Source organism: Mytilus galloprovincialis, chromosome 8, assembly GCF_965363235.1.
Source record: "Mytilus galloprovincialis chromosome 8, xbMytGall1.hap1.1, whole genome shotgun sequence".
NCBI classification, from domain to species: domain Eukaryota; kingdom Metazoa; phylum Mollusca; class Bivalvia; order Mytilida; family Mytilidae; genus Mytilus; species Mytilus galloprovincialis.
The window spans coordinates 71,207,150-71,232,700 of NC_134845.1; the positions used below are offsets into that span (position 1 = coordinate 71,207,150).

The 25,551-nt window shown below is 31.5% G+C and overlaps 1 protein-coding gene across 1 annotated transcript in view; it reads left to right on the forward strand.

Moving 5' to 3' along the window:
* LOC143042499 (uncharacterized) overlaps positions 1–25,551 on the forward strand; it is a 66,881-nt gene that overhangs the window by 35,349 nt on the left and 5,981 nt on the right. The window contains exons 10-14 of the mRNA XM_076214821.1: positions 15,918–16,086; positions 16,521–17,737; positions 18,691–18,814; positions 23,416–23,543; positions 24,009–24,102. Coding sequence (XP_076070936.1) covers positions 15,918–16,086; positions 16,521–17,737; positions 18,691–18,814; positions 23,416–23,543; positions 24,009–24,102 — 1,732 coding nt within the window. The remainder of the gene's footprint in view (positions 1–15,917; positions 16,087–16,520; positions 17,738–18,690; positions 18,815–23,415; positions 23,544–24,008; positions 24,103–25,551) is intronic.

Sequence of the window (25,551 nt, forward strand, 5' to 3'; positions counted from 1 at the left end):
AGCCCAACCCTTATTCATATGACCTTTACTCTTCAGTTCCCAATGCGCAATCGCACATTGTGCCTCGAAGGGAAAATGGTCGAACAGGGGAATGTTATTGCGGAAATGGTACGCGAATTTACAGTTTCAGCGAGAAAAGAAACAAAAGAAACAAAAAAGAGGTGCAGACAAGTTATTGTAAATTAAAAATAAAAAACGTCGATGAGATCGGTCATTAAAATCACTCAAAACACCTGCGACGCAGGCAAAGTCGAACAGAAGTAGCCGACGGTTTGCGTAATGTTTACATTTCTTAAATTTTCCAGGTCACATGAAAAAAAATCTCAACGTGTTCCTATTTGTCAAAAATATGTTTATAAATTTACGGGCAGTAATCTCCCACCTTAGAAGAAATTAGAAATCGACTTCCTAAACTTTAGTATTATTCTTCAAGTGTATCCTTCATGGAGGCCCCGATTTAACACACAAACACGTGTATACATTATCGGCATGGTTTGGTCATACAAATGTAATAACAAGTGTATAATATCGCCGTTGTTGGAGAATCTTGAGTCGGAATAATATGCCGGTATTAGTTATATTTTTTATTTACATAATTTGATAAATGGCGTCAAATATGTACGTTTAATAAAGAGTAATTATCAAATATGTAAGAAAACAAAAAGCACGTGTTCGTATCTATATATATCTTGGTTAGCTCACTCGCTATGTCGGCAAAGTTCGGGATGTAAACCCGATGCATAATTAATGAGATGAATAGGCACACAACACGATATGAATTATCAATTATTAACACTTCTGTAGTTTATGAAAACATTCTAGCGATCTTATTGCTTATATTTAGTACATATCTTTGATTTTAGCAGCTTCAAAACTTGTTCATAATTTTGTCAAAATCGTAGCTACTATCCCTTTAAGTATATTGACCTATTACTGTTGACATCTTTGTCGTTTGATAGTCTCCTCATTATCATTATACCACATCTTCTATTTATGATATTACTATTATTTAACGCTACCAAGTGGTAACTAGTGGTTTTATGAACATTTTTGCTTGGGTGGCAAATTGCACCCTATTTCCTTGTTTTGATGTGTATTTTTGTAAGAGTTTATAAAGGGTATTTACTAGTGTGACATTAGTGTGACATGCTTATAGTCAGCTATACTGATATAAATCTTTATTGTGATGAATAGTTTATTTAAGGGCACTTGTTTCTCAGTAGTTTAACCAACCATGACTCTGTAAATATCTTGTTACACACTTTTAGAATCTGGTTAGAATACTACCAATAATGTGTTTTTTGTCCTAGATTTTGCAGCAGTATTTCTAATGCATCTTGTCTATTAATTGATGATTTGTGTTGTGTAATAACTGCTTTCTCATTAATAATTCAGACTGCATATAAATGATGGCAGGAGAATGTCAGCATGGAACCATATCTTCCCTGACACTGACATACCTGTAGAAAATCTAATCACATTTAACAAATAGATGATTAAGCTCACAGAATCAGCTAAACTGAATTCAATTATGTCAAATGATAAACAACCAACAACAAACACCTTTGTAAACAACCAACAACAAAAACTTTTGTAAACATCCTACTATATACATCTCTGTAAACAACCAACAACAAATATCCTACTATAAACCCCTCTGTCAAAAAACAACAAACATCCTTGTAAACATCTCAGACTCTCAGTAAACAAAAAAACACCTATGAAAACAACCAACACATATCCTTGTAAACAACCAACAACTAACACCTCTGTAAACAAACACTCTTGAACATTACTGAAAATAGAAATATATGAGAATAGAAGAAAGTGTAACCTAAGAGAAAGTTTACAACAGATCTTTATCAGGTGTTCACCAACATAAATGTAGGTTAAATCCAAACCACAATATTTTTAAAGTACAAATTATAATAAACTTTCATGGTGTCTGTACAATTCCACTCATAAAAGATGCATTTCTATTGTAATTTAGAAATATCTATGGTATTAAATGTGAAAAAAGATACATTCTTATTTGTGGTAAATAAAAGGAGGAAAGATAATTAGAGAGCTTGGAAGACACATTGAACATGTTGATTAGTTTATATATTGTCTTGTTTGTTAGTGTAACAGTGTAAGGGATACTGTGTTCAGAAAGGAAGGAAATCCATGTAGAAAATCTTTACATTGCTAATGATCACTTTATAGATTTTACAACCTCTTTATGTTCTGCCTCATTTACAAATTGATAGTCGCAGACCTGTTATACTTTTAAGTACAAAACAATTTTAGTTATGTGGTGCATTTAAGGCACTTTTTCATGTGTAAATTATTTATCGATTTTTCTTGCAAGTTGTAGATCTATGTCAGTGTTTAGTCATGTGAACAATAATAAATCTAGATAATTCTCTGAATCTTAAATGTTTGTAAGTAAGATCTTAGTAGATATATATTAGAAGTAGCCTATTCAGAAATACTTCATGTATAAGTTAAAAAGAATATAACCGAAAGAACAACTAATTAAAGGAGTAACAAGAGGGAGAAGATAGCAATGGGGCAATAAAAATAAATAAAAATTGAGAAAAAATACTAGACAAAATTTAATGCCAATAAAGAAAAAAGTGTGAACAGAATTAATTTAAAAGTAAAATTTATGTCAATTTGACCTAAGGGAGGGGACAAATTTCCCAACAACAGATTGAAAATTAAAAAAAATCCCTTTAATTTGCTCAATTCACGATGCTACTCTTACTAAAAAAAAATCTTTTTTCACACACCCTCTAAATAACTGGGTCTTCTCCTGGAAATGCATGCTAGAAATGTGCCAAACCCCTGAATGTGTTTTAAACATGAAAAGTTGACAGTAGAAGCATTGTGATGGATGTAACTATGGATGCCTTGGTTAATAGATTAAGTAAAAGCTCCATAAAACTGTCATAATGTGTAACATGGTGTAGCATAGTGTAGGAGTTTAAATTGTACACTTTGTCACAAACAGTTCATTAAATGGCCTTTAATCTCAATAAAGACAACAGGAGAAACAATTTAAAGAATGTAACAGATTTAATGAATTGTTGTTTTAAACTGCCAAATAACTTGCATTTCTTGGTCAATTTTCAACTTCAAGAAGGCTAATTTTACAGTTTTAAATTTGCTATTTTCCCTAGTAAAACTTTACAAGAAAGCCTGATGAGTGGCATGTTGAATGCATAAACTGTTGTTTGTACTATTTTCATTGTGAGCCCATTTAATTGACATCTTCATCTTTTTATAATATTGAGCTAAATTGAGTAGTTTAGGAATAAAAGACTAGGAATGAAGAAGGTCTGAACAGAAAAGTTTGAGACTATAAAGTGGCATGTGTTTACACCAATATTCTGTTTATACTCTGTCTATTCTGTTTCCTACAAAAAATTCCATCAAACTGTCAAGTAAAGCTGTCATAACTGTGGTCATGTTGATAGTCTTAAGTCATGCCTAAAAATTGATTACGTTGTGAAAAAAAAGAAGTAAAATCACAAAAATACTGAACTTAGAGGAAAATCTAATCGGAAAGTCCATAATTACATGTGAAAGTCAAATAACAAAACACATCAAAAACGAATGGACAAGAACTGTCTGTACAGGCATTTTCAAATGAAGAAATGATTAAAGCTTTGTTATGGCTGATATTTATAAATATAAGTATAGAATACACATAATATTGACCCTATTATCTTTAATCTAGATAAGTATTCAAGGTCGTCTTAATATCAATTGTCAGCTTTATTTAAAATCAATATAAAATCTTTTCAATAATTGTGGGTTATATTTTATTAATCTGTTATCTAACATAATCTTACTACAGATTGTAAATTAGTTTTATATGTTGTACACTTTGGTCTATTTATTTATCAGCTAAGTGACAACAGTTGTGGTATGGTCCTTTGACATTAGAGTGAGAGGGTAGTTTATTAAACACTTTACTGGTTCAGTTAATCCGGGATTACAACTGTAACAGCAATAAAACAAGTAAATAATGGTGTGGTCTTACATCAATACCATGAAAAGTGCCAAAAAAATCATTTGTAAAAGTATTGTAATGGTTTTACGGAGGTTCACAAGGCATGTCTCAATAGTCCTGTTGTCCTGTGTTATATAAGTGTGATGTGTCTGTGTTTATCTTTCTTTATGTGATTGTCTTGGTTTTACGAAGGTTCACAAGCCATGTTGATGTTGGTTCTTTAATGTTCTCAGCAATCCTGTTGTCGTGTGTTATGTAAGTGTGATGTGTTTGTGTTCATCTTTCTTCAAGTGTTTTAATATCTGTTTGTCTCCTTGATTGTTATTTCTAATTCTGATGGTTTGACAGGTCATATTAGTTTGTTATAAGGGTGATATGGATATGTATATATATATTTTTTTTTATTAAATACCATTCATAAGTGTACCTTATTTCAACTATCAATACTAGACAAAACTACCTACAGTAGTTGATTATAAACAAACATTTTGCATTCTGGACAATTACTCGTTACCTATAAATAACAACTTGGCATCAATCACTGGTGAAATCTTCACTTGTCATCACTGGTTACCGTGATTAATGCCAGCGCTTCAAACTAATACCCTAGCTTAATGGAAAACTCTCTAGTGCTGCTTAATAACAGTACTCCACATTATAGACATCTCTAGTGTGGGTTGGTCATTGTTTATACCATCATTGCAAGTCTGCTCGTCGGTGATGAGTTTAAAATGTGGTCAGCATATCTCTATTAAGAACGTTTGTACTTGAACCTCCCCAAAAATGTAGTTCTGATTCCTGTAACTTAACATAAAGAGTTTTATTTTTCTTAAGCACTTTTAAAGTTCAAAACAATTTTCCTATCTTGACAAAAAAAAATCCTAAAATATTTTACCCTATCTATCTATCTTTTTTTTTTCTGAGTTTCTACAATTTGAGAAATTTCAATTTTGAATATTTTTTTACCCTATTTGTATTATTTTTGCCAATTCGTTATTTTTTAGGAGTGTTATTTTTTAAATTCAAGCCATCACCAGAGACTGTGATAAAGAGATACAAGTTCATAAAAATGTTAAGCCAACCCATCCTTTCTTGACAATAAATGAATTACCATGTAATATGAACCTAGCTTATTTCAGGAAAGCTTGATCATTTGACCCCCCATAAACTCATTAGGGTGAAATGCATTTGGAAAAGATTCTTTAATTGTCTGGGAATATTTTTGTTCATTTTATAACCAATTAATCTTGTTGTTGTTTATGTTATCCAGTAGTGCTACTGGGCAATAATTGAGAGTAGCTGTCTTATATAACATGATTATTGGCCAGTCTGTCTCCTCACAAATTAGATAATCCGTGCAGCCGACTCTGACATTTCACAGTCAAATATATTGTGACTAGTCTGCAAACATTCTATTATGCTTTACTCATTTGTAAGCTGCTAAATTCAAGTAGAATTTTGTTGTTAAAAATTGACATGTGAATCTAAAGAACTACTTGAATTATTTTAGGCCCAAATTATTTATGTGTCTGAAACGTTAATAATACCAGGCTAAAAGTCTTTTTCTTTTAATTCAAATTTCACTGTGAAATTGAAATAATGTGAAGATTCAATTAGGAACACACTGTTTGGTGTGAAATTTAAAGTATCAGGTACAAGTTGGCAATGTGAAATGAAATTAGTTTGGTCCTATTAAATAGGATACTTGCCATTACTGGACCAATTGTACAATAAAGAATGGTCTACCTTAAAAATACCTGGTAAGCTAGTCCAGTAAAAATATGCTTGGTCCAGTTATATAGTATAATTCTTTGACCTACAGAATGATTTATAGTTGTCTGCATAGTTTGATCTAATGTTTACATAAATTGTAATGGGATTACAGACTTTGACCCTTTAAAAAGCTCACAAAACCAGAAATATGAATAAGATATGTACTAATTTTTTGGTTAATACCATTTAAGTAAAAAACAATCTTTATAAATTGTGTGTGTCCCTGTGGCAACCAAACTATGTACTTTTGTATTTAAAGATACATGTACTGATAAATTATAAGATTGTCAGAGCTATTTTGATATTTAACATGAAAGGGGACAGTTTATGTAGATAGGTCATTTATATTAACCAACTTCAAATATCCTGGGAAAATATTGATTGATATATAATAACAAAGAGAATCAAAGTTGATATAAATCAATGATTTGGTCCTAAACAGACACAAACAGACAGTCTGACACTTTATTGATGTACTCTGTGTGTAGGTGAAAGCCTTAGTCTCACCTTACTTGAACTCACTTCTGTGTACATATTTTCAGATATTAACTTTTAAGTATTTAAGCTTTCCATTGTTGTTTGATTATAAAATATTCAATACTTTGTGAAGAAGAAAGATATTAGGAGTTCTCTGTCCTGCTAATGTGTGTGGTTCTATTGTGTCATGTTAAGTTTGTATTGGTTCATTTCTTGTCCCTTTTGATATTCTATTTCATTTTTGATACAGACACTTTCAAATAAAAGTACATGTAGTGGGTTGAACCAGCCTTTTTCATTGAACCATAACCAGTCTTCATATCAACATTGGTTCTGATTCTTGACAACTGTTATGAGTTGACAGGTTTGAGTTGCTCTTTGGGGAGTAGAAACAATATTCAATGCAAACTGAACATGCAAAATGTCCATAAGTCATTGACACATATTGATATAATGATAGGAAAAAGTCGGTCATTATTATATAATTGAAGATTGTGGATTTTTGGAAAATTAATATGGTTGACATGTTGCTTCCTAAAGCTGTAAAAGTCAATTTGTACACAGAAATTCATCATCATGAAGAAGGCTGTTTTACACAATAATGCTTTTCTCTCATCTTAATATTTCAGACTGATGAGAGAACTCATTCATCATGTAATTGAGAATGCTTTAATCACTTTTAGGTTTTGATTGCATTCTTAGAAAAAAATGTTGACTCCAGGTGAAAAAGTAGGTTAGTTCCATACTTAATCACTACATCTTATATTTGTAGTTATTGATTTCTCTAACTATTCCAGATGGATTTTAATTTTAATGAAGAAGATGTCTTTGAAATTACAAAACCTCATCTTTGTTTTTGTAATTAATGATGAGTTAATAAAAATCTTCCAAGGATTTACTACATCAAAACTTTGATAAGCATGACACATGATAAGGTGAAGGCTATCGTGGAGATATGTCTATAGTTTATCAGTTATTGTACACGGTGTAGTACGTTGACGGTTGCTATTCGAAAAAAAACGCGTCCACTGTTGCTATCCGAAACTTTTACGGTTGCTATCCGAAAAAACCCACGAGTAAACATGGTAAGTGTTTGAATTTCATCAATATTATGTATTAAAAAAACTTTGATCTTGTATGATATCGTCTTCACGGAATATAAGACATATTTGTCTAACGATTTCAGTTCAGTTTGAACGATAACGGGTATTTGGCATGTGTGATCTAATTTATTCATCTCGCTTTCAAAGACGAGACCTATTTTCCTTGTTAGGGGTAGACAGTATTCGTTGATAATATCTATAGTATTCCGTAAGACCAGTTTTATTATATATATACACAAATTACCTGCGCCTGTTGACGTTTCTTTGGGCTGCTCCATCCTAAATTGCCATTTTATTTCGAATAGCAACCGTAAAAGTTTCGGATAGCAACAGCGGACGCGTTTTTTTTCGAATAGCAACCGTCAACGTACTACACCGTGTTGTACGCAGGCTTGAATAATCATCGTTTTATGAAAAAAGTTGTAGATATTAAAATACAAACACTGCTTATAATGTCTGTAGTTGTAAACTTGTTGAGAGGAATAATTTTAATTATTTTCGCAATTCACACTTTCAAGAAATATTATTTTAGAGAGAAAAGATGACAAAATTTTGTTTACAAGCACTTCTTTCAGATTTTTTCGCTCACCTGGCCGAAAGGCCAAGTGAGCTTTTCTCATCACTTGGCGTCCGGCGTCCGTCGTCGTCGTCCTGCGTTAACTTTTACAAAAATCTTCTCCTCTGAAACTACTGGGCCAAATTTAACCAAACTTGGCCACAATCATCATTGGGGTATCTAGTTTAAAAAATGTGTCCGGTGACCCGGCCAACCAACCAAGATGGCCGCCATGACTAAAAATAGAACATGGGGGGTAAAATGCAGTTTTTGGCTTATAACTCAAAAACCAAAGCATTAAGAGCAAATCTGACAGGAAGTAAAATTGTTGATCAGGTCACGATCTATCTGCCCTGGAATTTTCAGATGAATCGGATAATCGGTTGTTAGGTTGCTGCCCCTGAATTGGTAATTTTGAGGAAATTTTGCTGTTTTTTTGTTATTATCTTGAATATTATTATAGATAGAGATAAACTGTAAACAGCAATAATGTACAGCAAAGTAAGAACTAAAAATAAGTCAGTATGACCAAAATAGTCAATTGACCCCCTAAGGAGTTATTGCCCTTCATAGTCAATTTTTAACAATTTTCTTAAAATTTGAAGATTTTCAATAACATTTTCCACAGAAAGTACTGTTATAGATAGAGATAATTGTAAGCAGCAAGAATGTTTAGTAAAGTAAGATCTACAAACACATCACCATCACCAGAACACAATTTTGTCATGAATCCATCTGTGTCCATTGTTTAATATTCACATAGACCAAGGTGAGCGACACAGGCTCTTTAGAGCCTCTAGTTTTTAATCCAAACATTGGTGTTACGAATCTATTTTTATTCCTTTGTCATATTTGTAATTACGTCTCCTTATATGCAGTCACAAGTAACATTTAAATATGCATTAAATGTGTAAAACAATTTCTGAAGTAGAAATTAAGGAGAACAAAGACTACCTGCTGACATATCATTCCCTGTAATTTGATATTAAATGAAAGCTATCAAAGCAAAACATATACTGAATTAAAAAGCCAATCAGTGCTGAAAAAAGGATGTAAGCATTAGATTTATTTCTCTTCTCTACTTGTTCATTACATAAGAAACTGAAGCTAGGAATAGTCCTGAGTGATAATTGAATTTTGGTATTATTTTATTCCTGACAGTTGTACGATGAAATTAGAAGGTTCATACAGGTACATTTTGTACTTTACAAATAACAAATCACTTCATTGTAAACAGAGTCATTGAACAATTATTGAATGTTGGTAAAGGTTAAAACTCCTCCACGGAACTGCATCAATGGATGGTTCAATGAATGTTTTGATATTTTTACTACAAAAAAATGGTAGATAAGATTTATTACTTGCAGATAAGTTTAAACTAATCGTTTGTTTATTCTAAATGTAGATTTCCATGCATAATTTATTCTTTGAAAGGACTAAAATGTTGTTGACCTATGTTGATATGGAAGATAATGGTTTTAAATAGTTTTCATAAGATCTGATTTATATGTGTTTAATGTGTAGTTACGATTGTTTGATCCAGCAGCTTGTAATGTTAATCTGTTTGAAAAGAGTTTTGTATCAAACGTTAAATGAGAAAATAAAGCAGTTATTATTCAAAAGGAAACATGATGAAATAACTTTATGTAATAAACTGAAACAAGTGTTAGCCAAAAATTAAATATCTTGTAAAACATTACCATAACAAGAGGAGGGCTTAAGCAAATGTTCTAAGCTACAAGATATATATTGTCTAAAAAATTATAGTCCATATATATATATACAGTAACACTTGCTATTTTTGAGAGAAAATCTTTCCATACTATCTTTATTTAATAAAAAAAACAGTTGTACCAGTATAAATAGAACACTCATTTTGATTCTTTCTACCAATATATTAATTTGTCAGTTTTTAGCTGAAGTCATGTATGGTTTACCAAGTGCATTTTTCTCTACATTTTACATATTGCTGAGTGCATTTTTTGCTGAAGTTTTGAAGTTTACTGAGTACATTATGTTATTTCCAGAAACTAAACTGATCAGTGTAACCCTTAGAAAGTGACATGATACCACCAGAAAGTGTAATGAAACCCTTTACGCAGATATAAAATCAGAGGAAAACATGAATGACCTTGATTATGTGTGTTGTAATAGTAGCAGTATTGTTCTCCATAGATTCCACTATATAATGATTGGTTCCTGTACATTTTATTTGTGATATATGTTGGGATCAAAGATTACCAACTGTTATTCTATTTCAGTAAATTATTGGTTAATACAGAGTTACGAAGGCAAAACATGTACTGGATTACAAGCCAATCAAAATAGACTATTAACAAGGTTTATATTCTGCTCATTGTTTGTGGTCAGATTAACAAAGTTACCTTTCTTAAGTGATCACAATGTGATGAAATAAGAAGGTCAAGACTTTGGACTTCTCTTATATAATGCCTACACTCAACAAGTTCAATATTGTGACTTATAAAGTTATGTAATATCAGGCGTAATTAATCTGATTACCATAGTCACAATGTTCTGGGGGTTGGTAAAACATGTATTGTAAGAAAACATTTTAGGGGTATATATTCCATGATCTTCTTTCACATAAGAAGTGCAGTAATAATTTGATGTTGCATGGAAATACTGTGCTAGAAATAGTCATTCCATAGTATGTCATAGTTAAAATGCCTCTGAGTATCACTGAAGAGACATTTATTGTCAAAACGTGAACCTGGTGCAGAAAAATTGATACATAAATGTTTTGCCATGGCTAATATTACACTTACATCAGAGAGACATGCTTAGTTTTGGTTAGAAATTCTCCGGGGATAATTGAGATACAATACCATGAAAAAAATCTATTGCATAATCTATGAGAAAACTTTGTTATTTATTGTTGGCAGTCATGACAGACCTCTTCCTCAGGTATTGTCAGGTATTGTCAATCATATTGGAAATTATATTCATAATTATATTTCACCTTTTGATACAGATTATGTTGACAATTATTATTGTGGAGGAGTTTTGTTTGTTTAATTTGAACTTCATTCAGTATGAAAACCCTGGTTTAGTTTTGTATTGAGGAACAATACATATGGAGTTAAAGGGGATAACCCTCTTTTGTTCTGCAGCTTTTCTTTTTTATTGATTAACAATGTGAGATAATCTTATTGGTTGATTATCTCCGATTTATGTCAAGACGTTTGTACATTTCCTCTTCCTTATAAGACCTTGTAAAAATACAGGTGAATGTTGAGGTAAAAACCCACCATTGATTTACGTCTTACTATTCAGTCCTTAGTACTGACTGCCTGTCGTATGTTTACTTATAATTTGTAATATGAGGACTGTTTAAAAGTTTTCTCTGAATGAACTTATACTGAAATTAAGATTAATATTAAATAAAGGGTTCTTTTTTTTTGTAACCTGAATATTGTATTAATTGGAAGTCTTATTTGATAGAATCTTTTTCGATAAGTTCTTCACGTCAATCAAGTTCCAAAATTTAATGGTTAGTATCCTGTACTTTTTCCCACATTTAGTTCTAAACAGCTAAAAGTTCATGACCCTTATTCTGCAGTTTTTATTGATATGAACCTTGATCTTTCTTCTGAAACCGTAACTTGCAATAATTATATGTGGAAAGAAGACTTTATTTATATAACTGCTAAATAGATTACCTCAAGATGCCTTCTGTTTTGCTTTATTTGGTTGTTCCTGATGACTTTTACCAAATATTTCCTCCCTTATGTTCTTTGATTGAGAAAAGGGGTTTATTCTTCTAGTTAATCATTATATTATTGGACCATGCCAAATATTGGCTTATGTGTTTTGAAACTTTATCATCAGCTATTGAAAGACTAGACTTTAATTATATGAAGTTGTTCTGCATGTTGAACACTGTGATAATGGAAATGAAGGAACGGCATTTTATAGCTTTGGACTTTGTTATTGATTCATTGTAACATTATGAAACCAGATTTTCTGATAGTTCTATGGCAATGAATTTATTACAGAATTGACTTAATTGGTGATTTTAACTATTATGGGAATTTTAAACCAATGTAGAAGTAAATTTTACACTCAGAACGGCTCTCCTAATGGAGAAGTACATTTGCCATTTTTGGTCACAATTCTGTATAATGTGGGTGTCAGTCAGTGGTTAAAGAGTTGCAGGATTGTGCCAATGAATTTTGATTTTTTTTTCCTACACTTATTTTGATTACATAATCCCCAAAACTACTTTCAATTTTCAAGGCTAAACTCGTTTTTTCATTTAAGTATTAAATCGTCTGATTGATAGTAAATGTGATAATTATTTGAAAGGCATTAATCAGTGTTTTTGAAAAAAATTTTGATAAAAAAAAAATTCAGGAATTTATTCCAAATCAAATGTGCCGGAATTTTATTCAATGCGATTAGTTAACCAAACTGGTAACATTCCATCTGATGTTCTTCAGAGGAAACAATTTTCTCAGAAAAGTTTATATCTATCAACTCAAATATATATTACTTTAATTCAGTGTAGTGTGAAAGCTTCTTAGAAAATTTGATTTACAGAAAATGGTTAAAATTACATAAAATCAATGCATATTTAATGCAGTAGTAGTTCAGATAAAAATGTCCTTAATTTGCACTGATCTTTTATGTAATTACATCACATTTGTAGTAGATTTTATTTCTTTTCAGTGCATGTTTTGGAATTTAAAAAGATTAAAATACTTTTAATTTATTAAAGTTTCCTGTATTTGAATGCTTAGACATATTTTGTGATTGAGTTATTCAGTTCTGTGTGCAGAAGTCAATGTTCTATTTATTCTGTTTGTCATGCATCAGAGGAGATTGGTGCATACAAGTCTTTGATGGTAGATCATATAACTGTTATTTGATACATACAGTAATGTAAATGTAGGTTGCCAATGTAGGACAAATAAGTGCTCATTTCTTAAATTGAGTTTCACTTTTTTCTCTCCATTTCTGATGTCCATGAACACCTTAAAGAATAACCTTTTATAAAAATAACCTTTGGTGGTATGATTGCCAATTGGATTTATAACCCACCACCAGAGACCAAATGACGCAAATGTTATCAACAATATGTCACCGATTGCATTCAATAATGAGCAAAACACATATTACAGTCAGCTATAAAAGGCCCTGAAATAACAAATGTGAAACAATTGAAATGAGAAAACTAACACTTCCAATAGAATGCACTAAAAACTATTTCCAGAATAACAATGGCCAGAACAAACACTTGAACTAACCATGATGTTTCAGCTTTATAAATTGTCGCTTATGATATTGCTGTTTTTGAGCCGAATGGGTAATTATCAAAATAAGATACACATTGACCAGCCACCATCATGTAGGCCAGCTGGATTTGATTGTACAGAGGATTGTTGTTTTGCTAATTTTCAAATTATTCTGTGCTTTAAGTGTGATTAAATAAAAGAAGAAGAGAATCTATTTTGAAATTAATGCCTCTGTGGGTGGTATATTACAGTAAATTCCATTGGTTGTCTCTGTTTCAATAATAGTAAACAAAAGTCTGCGATGATTTGTAAACAAAACTTGTAGAGAAAGTGTAAAGAAGATGTTTATCATAAAATACAGGTAAAGATAGACAGATTAAAATTTAAAATTCTTAATGTACTTGGTTACACTATAACTTATCATGATCTCAGTCAATAGAATAAAGGATCAGTGAACAAATGTATAAATAGCCCAGGTATTGGAATATCAAATTTAAACAGTTAAATGATTGATTGTACAAAATGATTATCAATATTCAGATTATAAAAGACTACACTTTATATATACTACAAATTTAAATGTAGTACTAAATCCAAAGCCCAAAGTTAAAGTTATGTACAATTTACAACATGTAGGGTAATAAGTTACTTGTATGTACATTTCCTAAACTATTGTGACAGTTGATTGAAAACTAGTCCTAGGACAGGATGCACTTGCCATCAATGTTCATGGTATAAATTGTTCTTTATATTGAAGTTATTTATTTGGGAATTACCAATAAACTGTAAACATAAATGTTCTTATGCATGGAACTTTTGGGACAATATCTGTTAACGATTATAGCTTTTAATGTCATAAATTCTTTACTTTATTTTAGCATAGGATAAAGGTCGTTGACCACTTCAGGTATTTTTACAGTAACTGCTGTTAGAGGTCATTGTCTTGAGCCTTCAGTGACGTTTTCTGTTACTATGAACAAATCTTTGAAACATTTAGAATTTAAAATGTCAGCATTCTGGTTTCATTCAGAAATACTAGACAGTTGACAATTTTTCCATTTTTCAAAGGTATCAGATATTTTAGTAGAATGAGAAAAAGTAATTATTAAGTTCTGTTTTAGAATTTGATATGAGAAATGTGCCATATGTTACAATGATATTCTAATTCAGTCTATTAGGTGTATTGATTTTATAATATCAATAATGATCTTACCACCTTTAAATCTCAGGTGTGATATATTGTTCTTTATCTCCACTTTATTACAATTATTATATCAACAACTCGTTTGTATCAGTCTAGCCTCTTGTGCATGTTGTGTGTGAGGTACAATTGTGACCTGGTGAAATCCAAGACTTATAATTAGGTATAGCTGACAATTAAGTCTTCTGAAAAGGCTGACAAATCTGCTGTCAGACTTATCATGTATCATGTTATAAATCAGATTAAAGGTTGTTGGTCCAGTTCAAAGTAAAATTGTCTTATAGAGGCATGTAATGTTTGCTGTTGGACATAATGGCCATCAATCAGTGAACCAATACAATCATGTATATAAACTTTCTGGTACCTTATGTTTGTGGTAGTCAATAGGATGTGTTGATAAGGCATAAAACATTTATTATCTGTCTGTAACTTTAATAAATACATCTACATGTCAAGGATCTTAATGATATCTTAAATGTATTCGTAAATTAGCTGAGCATGCTTGTTTTTGGTGTTACATAATCTCTCTAATGTATGCAGATGTTGTTTTTTTCCTTCACAGGTGTTTTAATTTATGTTACATGAAGTTGTTTCATATTTGTGGTGAATTTAGAATATACTTTATTAAAATGGATGGTTACATTTTCTAGGCTTCATCTATTTTGAAAAATTGACCAATGTGTTCAACAAGGAACACATTTTACATATTTTTTCTTCAAACGAGAGCTAATTTTAACAGTATGAGGCAACATTGAATTGAAGGTCTGTAGGTATTTGTATGTCTGAAATCATCAGGTTCAAGATTTGTGAAGCCCATATACAAACTAAGTTTGGTTCTAGGAAAGCTAAGGAGATATAAACATGTAATAATTTAAAAGTGCCTAGAAAGTGTGAGCATACTTTATACAATGTTGCAAGGAATCAGAACTTAATTGATTCAAAAATTAATTTATGACTAATATAGTCAGACTGATAATAAAAAGAGGAATACTACTAGATATTGTCATAAGGAACAAAGGCTCAGTTTGAATAAAATATAATGCATTATAGATGCCTCCTTCTCGGGGTTTTGGTGTATGAATGGTCTTAGAAGTCAAACTACTGGATCACTAGCTTGTGAACACTGAGGTTTAGAGTTCAAATCCTGCACTTGACTCCAATCTTAATTATCTAGTATAACCAGTTTTCTTACCAAAGGTTGGTGGTTCCTTCTGGGCACTCTGGCTTCTATAAAAGCTGATCACCATGAAATAGCACAGTTGATGAAGAAAGTGTTGTTAAATACCTATCATTCAATGTAGCAGATTTCTTTGAAATAAATATTTTGCTGCTTCTACCACAGTTTCCTTTGTTGTTTTTCTGTTTTGAGACAGACATATTATTATGGATCACCAGAGCCCTTTGACATTTCAAGCAGTGAATCAGTAATGATTCAAACATATAGGAAATCAACATGTTTTCCATTTGTTTTGCAGGTCACCAGTGTTCTCTGGCAGTTTTAGAAGTGAATCGATCTAGATTATTTGTTTAAAGTTTTTCTTTTGTTTTGCAGGTCACCGATGTCCTCTGATAGTTCTAGCAGTGAATCAGGCAATGATTCAGATAGCAGTTCTGATGACAGTAATTCATCTTCGAATTCAGATGATGATGAGGAAGAGGAAAAGGTTCAAGTGAGGGTGGACAGGGTCAAATCTCCATCAAAATCTCCTGCACATGACAAGGTAAGATAGATAAGATAAGTAGTATAGGTGATAAACCAACACTTTATATGGTTATGAGAGTAGAAACTGTTTGAACTTTTGATTACAGAAAAATGCAACTTCGTTGTTAGTTGAAACACTGAAGTTATGATCCAAGATTTAATATCAAACAAACTAAGCCAACATGCACTTGTTTTGTTAACACATTTCAAAAGCTTGGAAAGGATAGTTAAAGGCTGTACAGCTGCCTATAATAAGTTACAAACACTTCATTGGAACTTTGATGGGTAGTTGTCTCATTGGCATCATCTTATTTTTATATTGAATTTTTTTTTTCAAGCAGGAGTTTAACATAATGCGTACAAATGTTAGATTTTGAAACTAATTTGTTAATTCTGTTACATTTATTAAAGAACCTCCAAAAGTGTGTAAAAGTATGTTTTATTACATTTCAGTCTTCTAATTCTACATCCTGGAAGTTAGAGAACTTCCTTCCTGGTGACAAATGTCCAAAGCCATCTCCTATTGTATCTGACCATAGTGATGACAATAAAGAACTGCTTGATAAAATCTGCCTAGAATTCATCCATAAAAGTCCAACAAACAGTATTGAAAAATCACCAAACCAGCAGCTTCATTCTGACACTAGTAGTAGTAGTAGTAGTGGTGGCAGCAGTCCACAATCTATTCACTCACTGGCAGAGTCCACACCATCAAAGTCACCATTGGTGAATGGTATAGCGCCTACTAAAAAGATTAGTTTACACAGTGACAATAGTGATAGTGAAATTGATGTTGTGAATACACCGCAGAAAAAAGTGTCTTTAATGCCACAAAGTGACAGTGGTGTTGCTAAGTGCTTAAATTTTGCTAATCCCAACAAACCGACATCAGGGAGATTATCTTCACCACACAAACCAACATTAGGGAGATTAATGTCACCCAAAAAACCAACATCAGGGAGACAATTGTCCCCTAACAAACCAATATCAGGGAGGTTATCATCCAAGAGATTGAGTTCAGGGTCTGGAAGTATTATTGGACTTGTGAGTAGTGATGAAGAGGATGAGAATGATGGACCTCGTAATAATAATAATATGGAATTAAATTTACAAGACATCATCGATTCTGTCGGTACCAAGCATACTCCCTTATCGCCAATACACCAGGAACCTGAAAAAGATCCCCCCAAATCTCCATGTTTAAAGACAACCGTGAATAAAGACGCTTTGAAATTCAATGATGGAAAACCTTCAATAGTGGTCCGTCTTAATTTTAAAAATGTTGAACACTTGATAAAGAACAGAATAAAAAAGTCACCATATCGTGATAAAGTAGGAATTAAGTGTGAGGAATTGAAGCAAAAATCACCATATCCTATCATCAAATCACCAGATCATAAGCATGATAAGTTTATTGACGAAACTGCCAATACTGAACCCCAGGAAATGGATTTAGATACAGACTCAGAAATGGCCAATGTCCATATTGAGGATTATAGTTCTAAAAATGTGTCTTCTTATTCTTCTTCACCTCTTAATGATAAGTGTTGGAAACCTAGTGACAAAATTAGCATTAAACGCAAAGAAAATGCACCGGAAAAAGTGTTCACAAAAAGACGAAAAATCACGCCGAAGACAAATAATAAATCAACAGAAACTGCTCAACAAGAGTAAGTGTTTTATTTAATTTGAGTGTTGCTCAACAAGAGTAAGTGTTTAATTTTATTTGAGTGTTTCTCAACAATAGTAAGTGTTTACTTTTTGTCTATTGCGCAACAATAGTAAGTGTTTAATTTATTTGTGTATTTTGGATTTTACGATGATGTATTCCTATGGATTATTTTAAAGCTAATGATATCAATTGGTATGTATACATTAGTTCGAGTAGGTAAGTATACATTGGTAATATCACTGCTGAATTTAATGATTCAGAAAAAAATTGACAACAACTGATGAATTGAAAGAGGTATATATTCAACAATTTTCCTGGCAATTTCCCCCAATAAATCTTACTGCAGATGAGAAATGAATCATGTAATAGAAGAAGTGTTAAAAGCTAGATGTTTCCAAATTTCACACAGATTTTAAATGCAAAAAAAAGTACCATTTTCACGTAAGTGTTCAAATAAATTGTATAAGAGACCACATACAAAAAAACAGTTGATAGATATTTCAGCGACTTTCAGAACACCTCTAACAACCTCTATTATACTGATCTTTCAAAGCATGCAACAAAAACAGGTAGTTTAAGATAATGAACAGTTGTCAACTTTGAAGTTTGTGGCTCTGGCTGATCAGGACATTTCAGATGAAATAGTAGTTTTTGTGTAAACCTGATTTATGGAGTTCTTAAGAATCTCCAGAAAAAAATATTAAATGTGTCTAAAAGCTCTCAAAATGCAGGATTTTGCAATAAAATTAAATTGTTGAGAAATTTAATGGGGCATGCCCCTAAAACCCTCCCCCAAACAAGTTTTGTGCTAATTGTTAATACTTCTAAAAAATGCTTTGAAATTGTTTAATACAACCAATATACTAAAATAGGGATAAACATCTCTGAAATAATTGTGCAGTAAATTAACTCATTTGTGTTAGTCCAGAAATTCCATGATTCTATTTTCAGGAAAGACAGCCATGAAGATGACCATAAATGGGACAGAAAACGGCCCCTGCGGTCGACAGAGAGTAAAGGTCCTCTTAGCAATAGTAGTAGTTCTAGTCATACAGATAAACCAGAGTTTGAACTGGTAAATATACCCTGTCTTTATGTACAGCCCACATGTTGTCTTTTCCATCTGTCCATGGTGAGATTGTTCTTTGTGGCAACCTCTTTCAGTATAATACCAAGTACAAATGTGTTTTTACCATTGTAGGAGAATGTGAGATGAATTTTGAGTGAACATGAGTTGGTTTTCAATGTTTGGAACGAGGGAAATGGCAAAATCAATGGTTAATTGGTTCTAAAATACTAAATTTCTAAAGTTAATTGCTTGTTTTAAAATAGATACCTAATAAATACTATACTTTGACCTATAATGGTGTACTTTACAAATTATGGCTTGGATGGATAGAGATTTGTCTCATTGGCACTCATACCACATCTTCTTATATCATTGAAATACAGATTCAATTACTGTGGATTCATTTATCTTCGTGGGTATCAGTTTTTCGTGGATTGCATAAAACTTGCATATTCGTGGATTGTAGAAAACTTGCATATTTGTGGATATTTGATTTCGTGGTTTTGCCTATCTCTGTATACATGTACAACCAATAAGCCTATTGAAAATGTTATTCGTTGAATATTTGAATTTGTAGTTCACTTGTACCCACGAAACCCGTGAAAATTGGTATCCAAGGAATAATAATGAATCCGCAGTATGATGAGAGTTCTCACAATCTTTTTTGATTTGCATAGATATTTTTATAAATGCTCTACCTTTGGATCGTTGTGAATGATGAGTAGATATTTAACAATGTATTTAACAATGTGGATTTTGACAAGTTTTAGATATGTTGGTCAGATGTGTAAATAAACATTAAGGTCATGGTTACTACTACAACATCATAACAACTTTACCTACATAATATACTTTATAAATAATTAACAGGAGTATCCTGTTGTCGACAATTCTTTATATATATACAGATAAATACAGTTTAATGTAAAGTTCAAGGTTGATAATTCATTGTTTCTGCATTTATGTATATGTCAGATAGGATTTAAAATTAAATCCCTTCAGAGGTGTAAGAAAATCTGCCCTATAATTTTTTAGCAGTTTTATGAAAAAAAAATATCCAGGTCATGATTGACATTAATTCAAATTGTATCATTAATTTTTCCAAAACCTTTTGTCCCTATCAAGTTCTATGAATTCAAAATGGTTAACATGGATACTATGAATATTCATAATCCATTCTTTCAAAAAAAATTCTGCTATTGATACAATTCTAAACCTTTTGTCAAAGACTCCTTAATTTTTTTTAGGAAAACTAAATCTAATTATATTTCAGTTTGATAAAAACATGACCAACTTTCAAATCAAAGTGCATACAGGTCGTTAAATATGTAAAATGAGATGTGTTAACAAGTTATGTGCATTAGAATGAACACATTAAAACCTACTCTTGGGACTCATTGACAACATCTCTACATTTAATCTGTCACTACTCCATAAATTACATTATGTTATGACCTAATGCATTTCTACACTTTTTAAACACTGGAATATGTTCTTTTGAAGATAATGAACCTTTGATAGAACAATACACAAGAAATCAATTGTTTAAACACTATCCCATAAATCAGCTTCATAATCATATCAAAGAGGGCAGTCTCTTGTAAACAAAAGGAATCGGAAACCTGCAAAATATTGATTTAGTAACTTGTATCTTATTTCCTGACTAAAAAGCTTCAAGTAGAATTATGGGTAGAAAAATCTGTCCAAATTAGTTTTGCCATGCAATTTCTATTTGAAATATTATCATAAAAATTATTTGTTTGCAAATAGCTTGGTTTTTGTGGAACCACTAAATATGTACTTGGAATAGTCAAAAATGGGAAACTACTGTCAGAAAGCAAATGTATACTTTACGCTGATTCAAATTTACAGCAGATAAATAATCTGGGGGTGGATCCTGATCCCTTTTTTTGAAAACGTGACACCAAGAATGAGCTCAATTTAACCTCATGAATGTTTTTAATAAAGTATTTTAAGTTATCTTTCCAAATATTTTAAGGTACAATATAATAGGTTTCTCAAAGGTTAAAGTTTTGTTATTGTACATGAAAAAAATAGATAGAAAATAATTACAAATGTTTGCACTTCTAACTTTGTTTCATAATTTTGAAAGCCAAAACAAAAACAGGGGATCTAATGTCCTATTTAAAGTTATCCTATTTTAAGACCTTATTTTGTTGTACATGTGTGGTTAAAGTTAAAACTGTCAGTATTTATATTTAGTCCTTGGTTTGTTAGTGCTTTACATCAATTTTAACAAGCCTTATCAGAATGAGAGTAATTGAAACATGCATTATAAAATTGAATGAAAAGATAAAACTGAAATTAACTTTCCAGATGATCAACACTATTTTGGTTTCTAAGATAAAATTGTAAATAGAAACAGTGCAGCAGCATCTGATGGCTTTTAAACATTTACATTGATAAAGGAGAGATTATTAATCACACCTTTGTGCTTTGGAAATTCATTGATTTTTTGATGTTTTGAATTCCTAATAATGTTTCTTTGGGTACTTTTTAATCATTTATTTTGACTTTGGTAAAAAAAATCTTTTCAAAGTTATCATAATATTTGTATGTTATGTCAGTCAATGTGCTACATTTATCTATTGGGTGTTGACACTTTCCGTTGGATGCAATAGACATGTTGTTATTTATTACACTTTTCATTGTTCAAGTGGTCCTTATGATTACATAAATATTTTACTTCTTTGTGATGTTTTGTTTTCCCTTATAAGATTTTTTTCTGTTAATTTACTTGCCCAACCGACATTTTCTCTGGTATCTGACAAACTTAATTGTCAAGCCTTTTAAAGACTTGGAGGACCCATAGGTTGGCATTATATACCATTAACTAATCTACATAAAACACAGAATATGGGAAAGCTGCCACATAACTGGTAATGTATTAATATGTAAAGGGAGAGTTTCACAGTTACACATGTTATACTAGAAAAATGTAAATTTATGCATTTGACCTATATTGTTATAATGACTCCTATGTTAAGTATTAAAGTAAGTTAGGCTGGATAAGCAGTCAGTCGTTCAAAGGATCCCATGAGTAAAGCTTCCAATCCTTTTAAAATCAAAGACACTTTATTAGGAGTTGGTAGCTAGATTTCTACTTCTCTTTTCCCATTTACACCATTATCATGATTGATTAAGGTTTGTCAGTTACATATTTTATACCAAATGTTTTTATTATCATTTGGTAAATGTACTTTGACGTTACCTGTATGTTACACCTGACTGTAGTCATGTTTATATTTTGTCTGTTGATTTGTAAGTCAACAGTATGTTTAGGTCACTAAGCCAGTAAATACAATAATTTTATGTATACTTTCTGTATAATTTGTCTGTGTGCCCATTAACTATGACTTGTCATTAATTAAATAAATCAATTACAAGCACTTCAGTGAATTTAAATGTAAAACATCAAGATCAGAATAATAAATCTTCTTTACTACTAAGTACAATACTCCTTTTTCCTGCCCAAGTTTTGTGTTGCTTGCATGGAAATTTGTGGAATCTGTTATTTTTTAACATATCTGCAATTGACTGTCTGCAATTGTGGTAAATTTGTGTTGGTTAATTATTTGGTATCCTAGTTATGTCATTATAAACCAAAGATATAGTGTTACAAATGAATCAATTCTGTCCTCTGGTGACCTTTGTTGATAAAAAACTGCTAGAAAATAGTTTGACCTAAGCACAGATTTTTAATGACATATAAAATTGTGCACCTGCAATTAAACGTTTGATCTTATTTACTTAGTAATATTAAGGTTTATCATACCACGATATGGACTTGGCTGTATTAGTTTTTTATTCGTAAATACTTGAAAACTGATTGACACAATTCCACAAAACATGAAAGAAATGAAGTTGTGCACCTGCAATCTTTCTGTATGATCTTGGTGTTTTTAGGGCTTTTCATATCAAACATGGACTGTTTCTGTTAACATTTTTTAGAGACAGTAGGTAACATAATTCCTCTTATGAAGACTCAAACACTCTTCAATATGATGCAGATATCTTTAGTTATGGAATAACTGTTTCACAACTGATATCGGATATGTTCCTTACGTCGTAACTACAATCCCCTTCCCTTTCATGAATGTGACCTACTGAATTAGACTACTTACCGGATTTGTTATCACATAAACAACACAACGGGTGCAGCATGTGGAGCGGGATCTGCTTACCCTTCCGGAGCACCTGAGATCACCCCTAGTTTTTGGTGGGGTTCGTGTTGTTTATTCTTGGTTTTCTATGTTGTGTCATGTGTACTATTGTTTGTCTTTTTCGTTTTTAGCCTTGGCGTTGTCAGTTTATTTTGGATTTATGAGTTTGACTGTCCCTTTGGTATCTTTCGTCCCTCTTTTAATATGTATAAATATTAAAAAACTTTTTTTATAATTATAAGACTGAATGGTTTAAACAAGACTCACAGCTAGACAGTGTTTGGAGATTATATAAGAAATTTACATACAATAATTCAGCATATATATGTTTCTATATTTGATGCATGCCAAAACATGAACCAAGTAATAAAATCATGGAAAGTTTTTTCTGATATTTTATAAAACCTTTGTACTGTTTTGCAGGTGGAAGACCTTAATGGCCAGGCTAACAGTGATGCTCACCCGTCCTCTGTAGAAACCATCTTCAATCGAGAAGGAGACGGTGATCACGAAACTTTCAGTCGCAAACCAGTCAGGAAACCAGATGAACCGTAAGATATTGGTTTATATCATAATACTTGTACCAAGAATTGTGGTAAATTTCAATGAGACAGCTCCAAAAAAAACACAAGTTAACAAAATAATTCTATATAAGTCACTTTGTGGTCGTTAAAATTTTAGGTGATTTCAGTAGACGGACCAAAAGAATTGAAAAAGAAACAGACAATAAATGCAGCTAATGAGATGGCACTGAATTTAAAATAGATTTTTCGAGTACCATACTCATTATTGTCTACTTTAAAAAAAAATTTCTCTGGATGATATTTTAGATAAATTGGTTGATTGGTATTTACTTTACACTGCATCAGCAAATAACTTTAGATAGATAAAAGTATACAAAAGGTAACCTGAAAAACACTTTCTGTTGGTAATGTTGTGTGTAAGTGCTTTTAGCACATGCTTAAAGCTTAGTTTTAAGAATTTGGAATAAATATTTAATGACCTATTTATTACAGTTTGGAATCAAGTGATATTCACCGATCTCGTGCCAGAGATCTGAAGCATCAGGCAGATGAACTTGCCAAACGACTGAAGCATCATCCAGACTTTGTAAGTTACAGTAATGTTCACAGATATCTAGAGAAATACCCCAAAAACAAAACCACCATATATTATGTAATAGTTTTGGACAGTCTGCATAGTGCATTTTCGGAAGCGCTTCATACTAAAAATGTGCGCACGGTCAACGCTTTTACAACCCTATGAAGTTACAAAAAGAAGCATTCAATACTTATAATTACATTTTTTTAGCAATGATCATGAAAACACGAATTTTTTTATTGTTTTATTTAATTCACCGGTGGACTTTATTGTGGAACCACGTGTTATCATGAATGAAAAGTTTAATTGACCAATGCAATTGCTTACGGAATAACACGTGATGTGCAGTTAGCCAATCAGAATAAAGTATCATAATGAAACATACATCTAATGTAATTATTTATCCTTGTCCTTAAGGATGTACCTAGGTGAGGTTTTGGAATTTGTGTCAAATATTCGGACTCCTTGGTGTTTATCCATACAATACAATGTAAAATATTTTGCCCCATAACACCCATTTATTTTTTCATATAAGACTTAATAGGTCATGAAAGGCCATTTACCAAAATTTAAGAATATTCTTGCTTTTCTTTCTTTTGTTTTAAGACCCAAATAATACCAATGCAAATATAAGGTAAAAGTCCGAGTCAGCCTTTTCCCGCCATATTTTAAATCTCAAATATCTCGAAAAGGAGGTCCATGACCCACTGATATTTTTAGCTTATCTTTATCCTCAATTGATGCTCTACCAGCCTATAGAATCATTTTGAATTTTTTAATTTCTTAATTTGAATTTTGGAAATGGACTCATCTAAGCTGCAAAAAACACATCAAAGTCTGTAAAAGTTCATATTGTCTTTCTTCAGTCAGTTTCATTTAAATTCTCTAAACAGCTATTAACAGAATTGATTGTTCTTGAAATACATCTATCTACATGTAAAGAAAAACCAGAATTAGAATAACCAGTCTCAGATATTGTAATTGAATCAAAAGTATTTAATAGTAAACGATCAATTTTGATGACAAAGAAGACATATTTTGAACTTTAATATATGAACTTATCATTAAATTTGAATTTGTTTGATTATCTGACACAGTAATAAACTTCAGGACCGTCCTGTCAATGTCAACAATAATGACAGTTGTTTCTTATCAATTCTTCTTACTAAGTCTGATGATTGAGTGCATTTCTTTGCAACATTTGTTTAATAAATGGCCGACATGTTTTTTGCTCATAAATCATGTGGTAGTGCAGAATAGGTGTTGATTAAAACGTAAATGCCATTTACATAACTGAGATGTGAGAAATCCTAATTACCATACTTATACAGACAGTCTGTGATGGAGGCTTATGAATAACTTTTAAATAAAAGTATTATTGTTTATCAGAAAAAAATACAGGTTTTGGTAATCAAACCATACAAAACCAAAGAATGGGGAGGTTTGAGATTTTAAAAG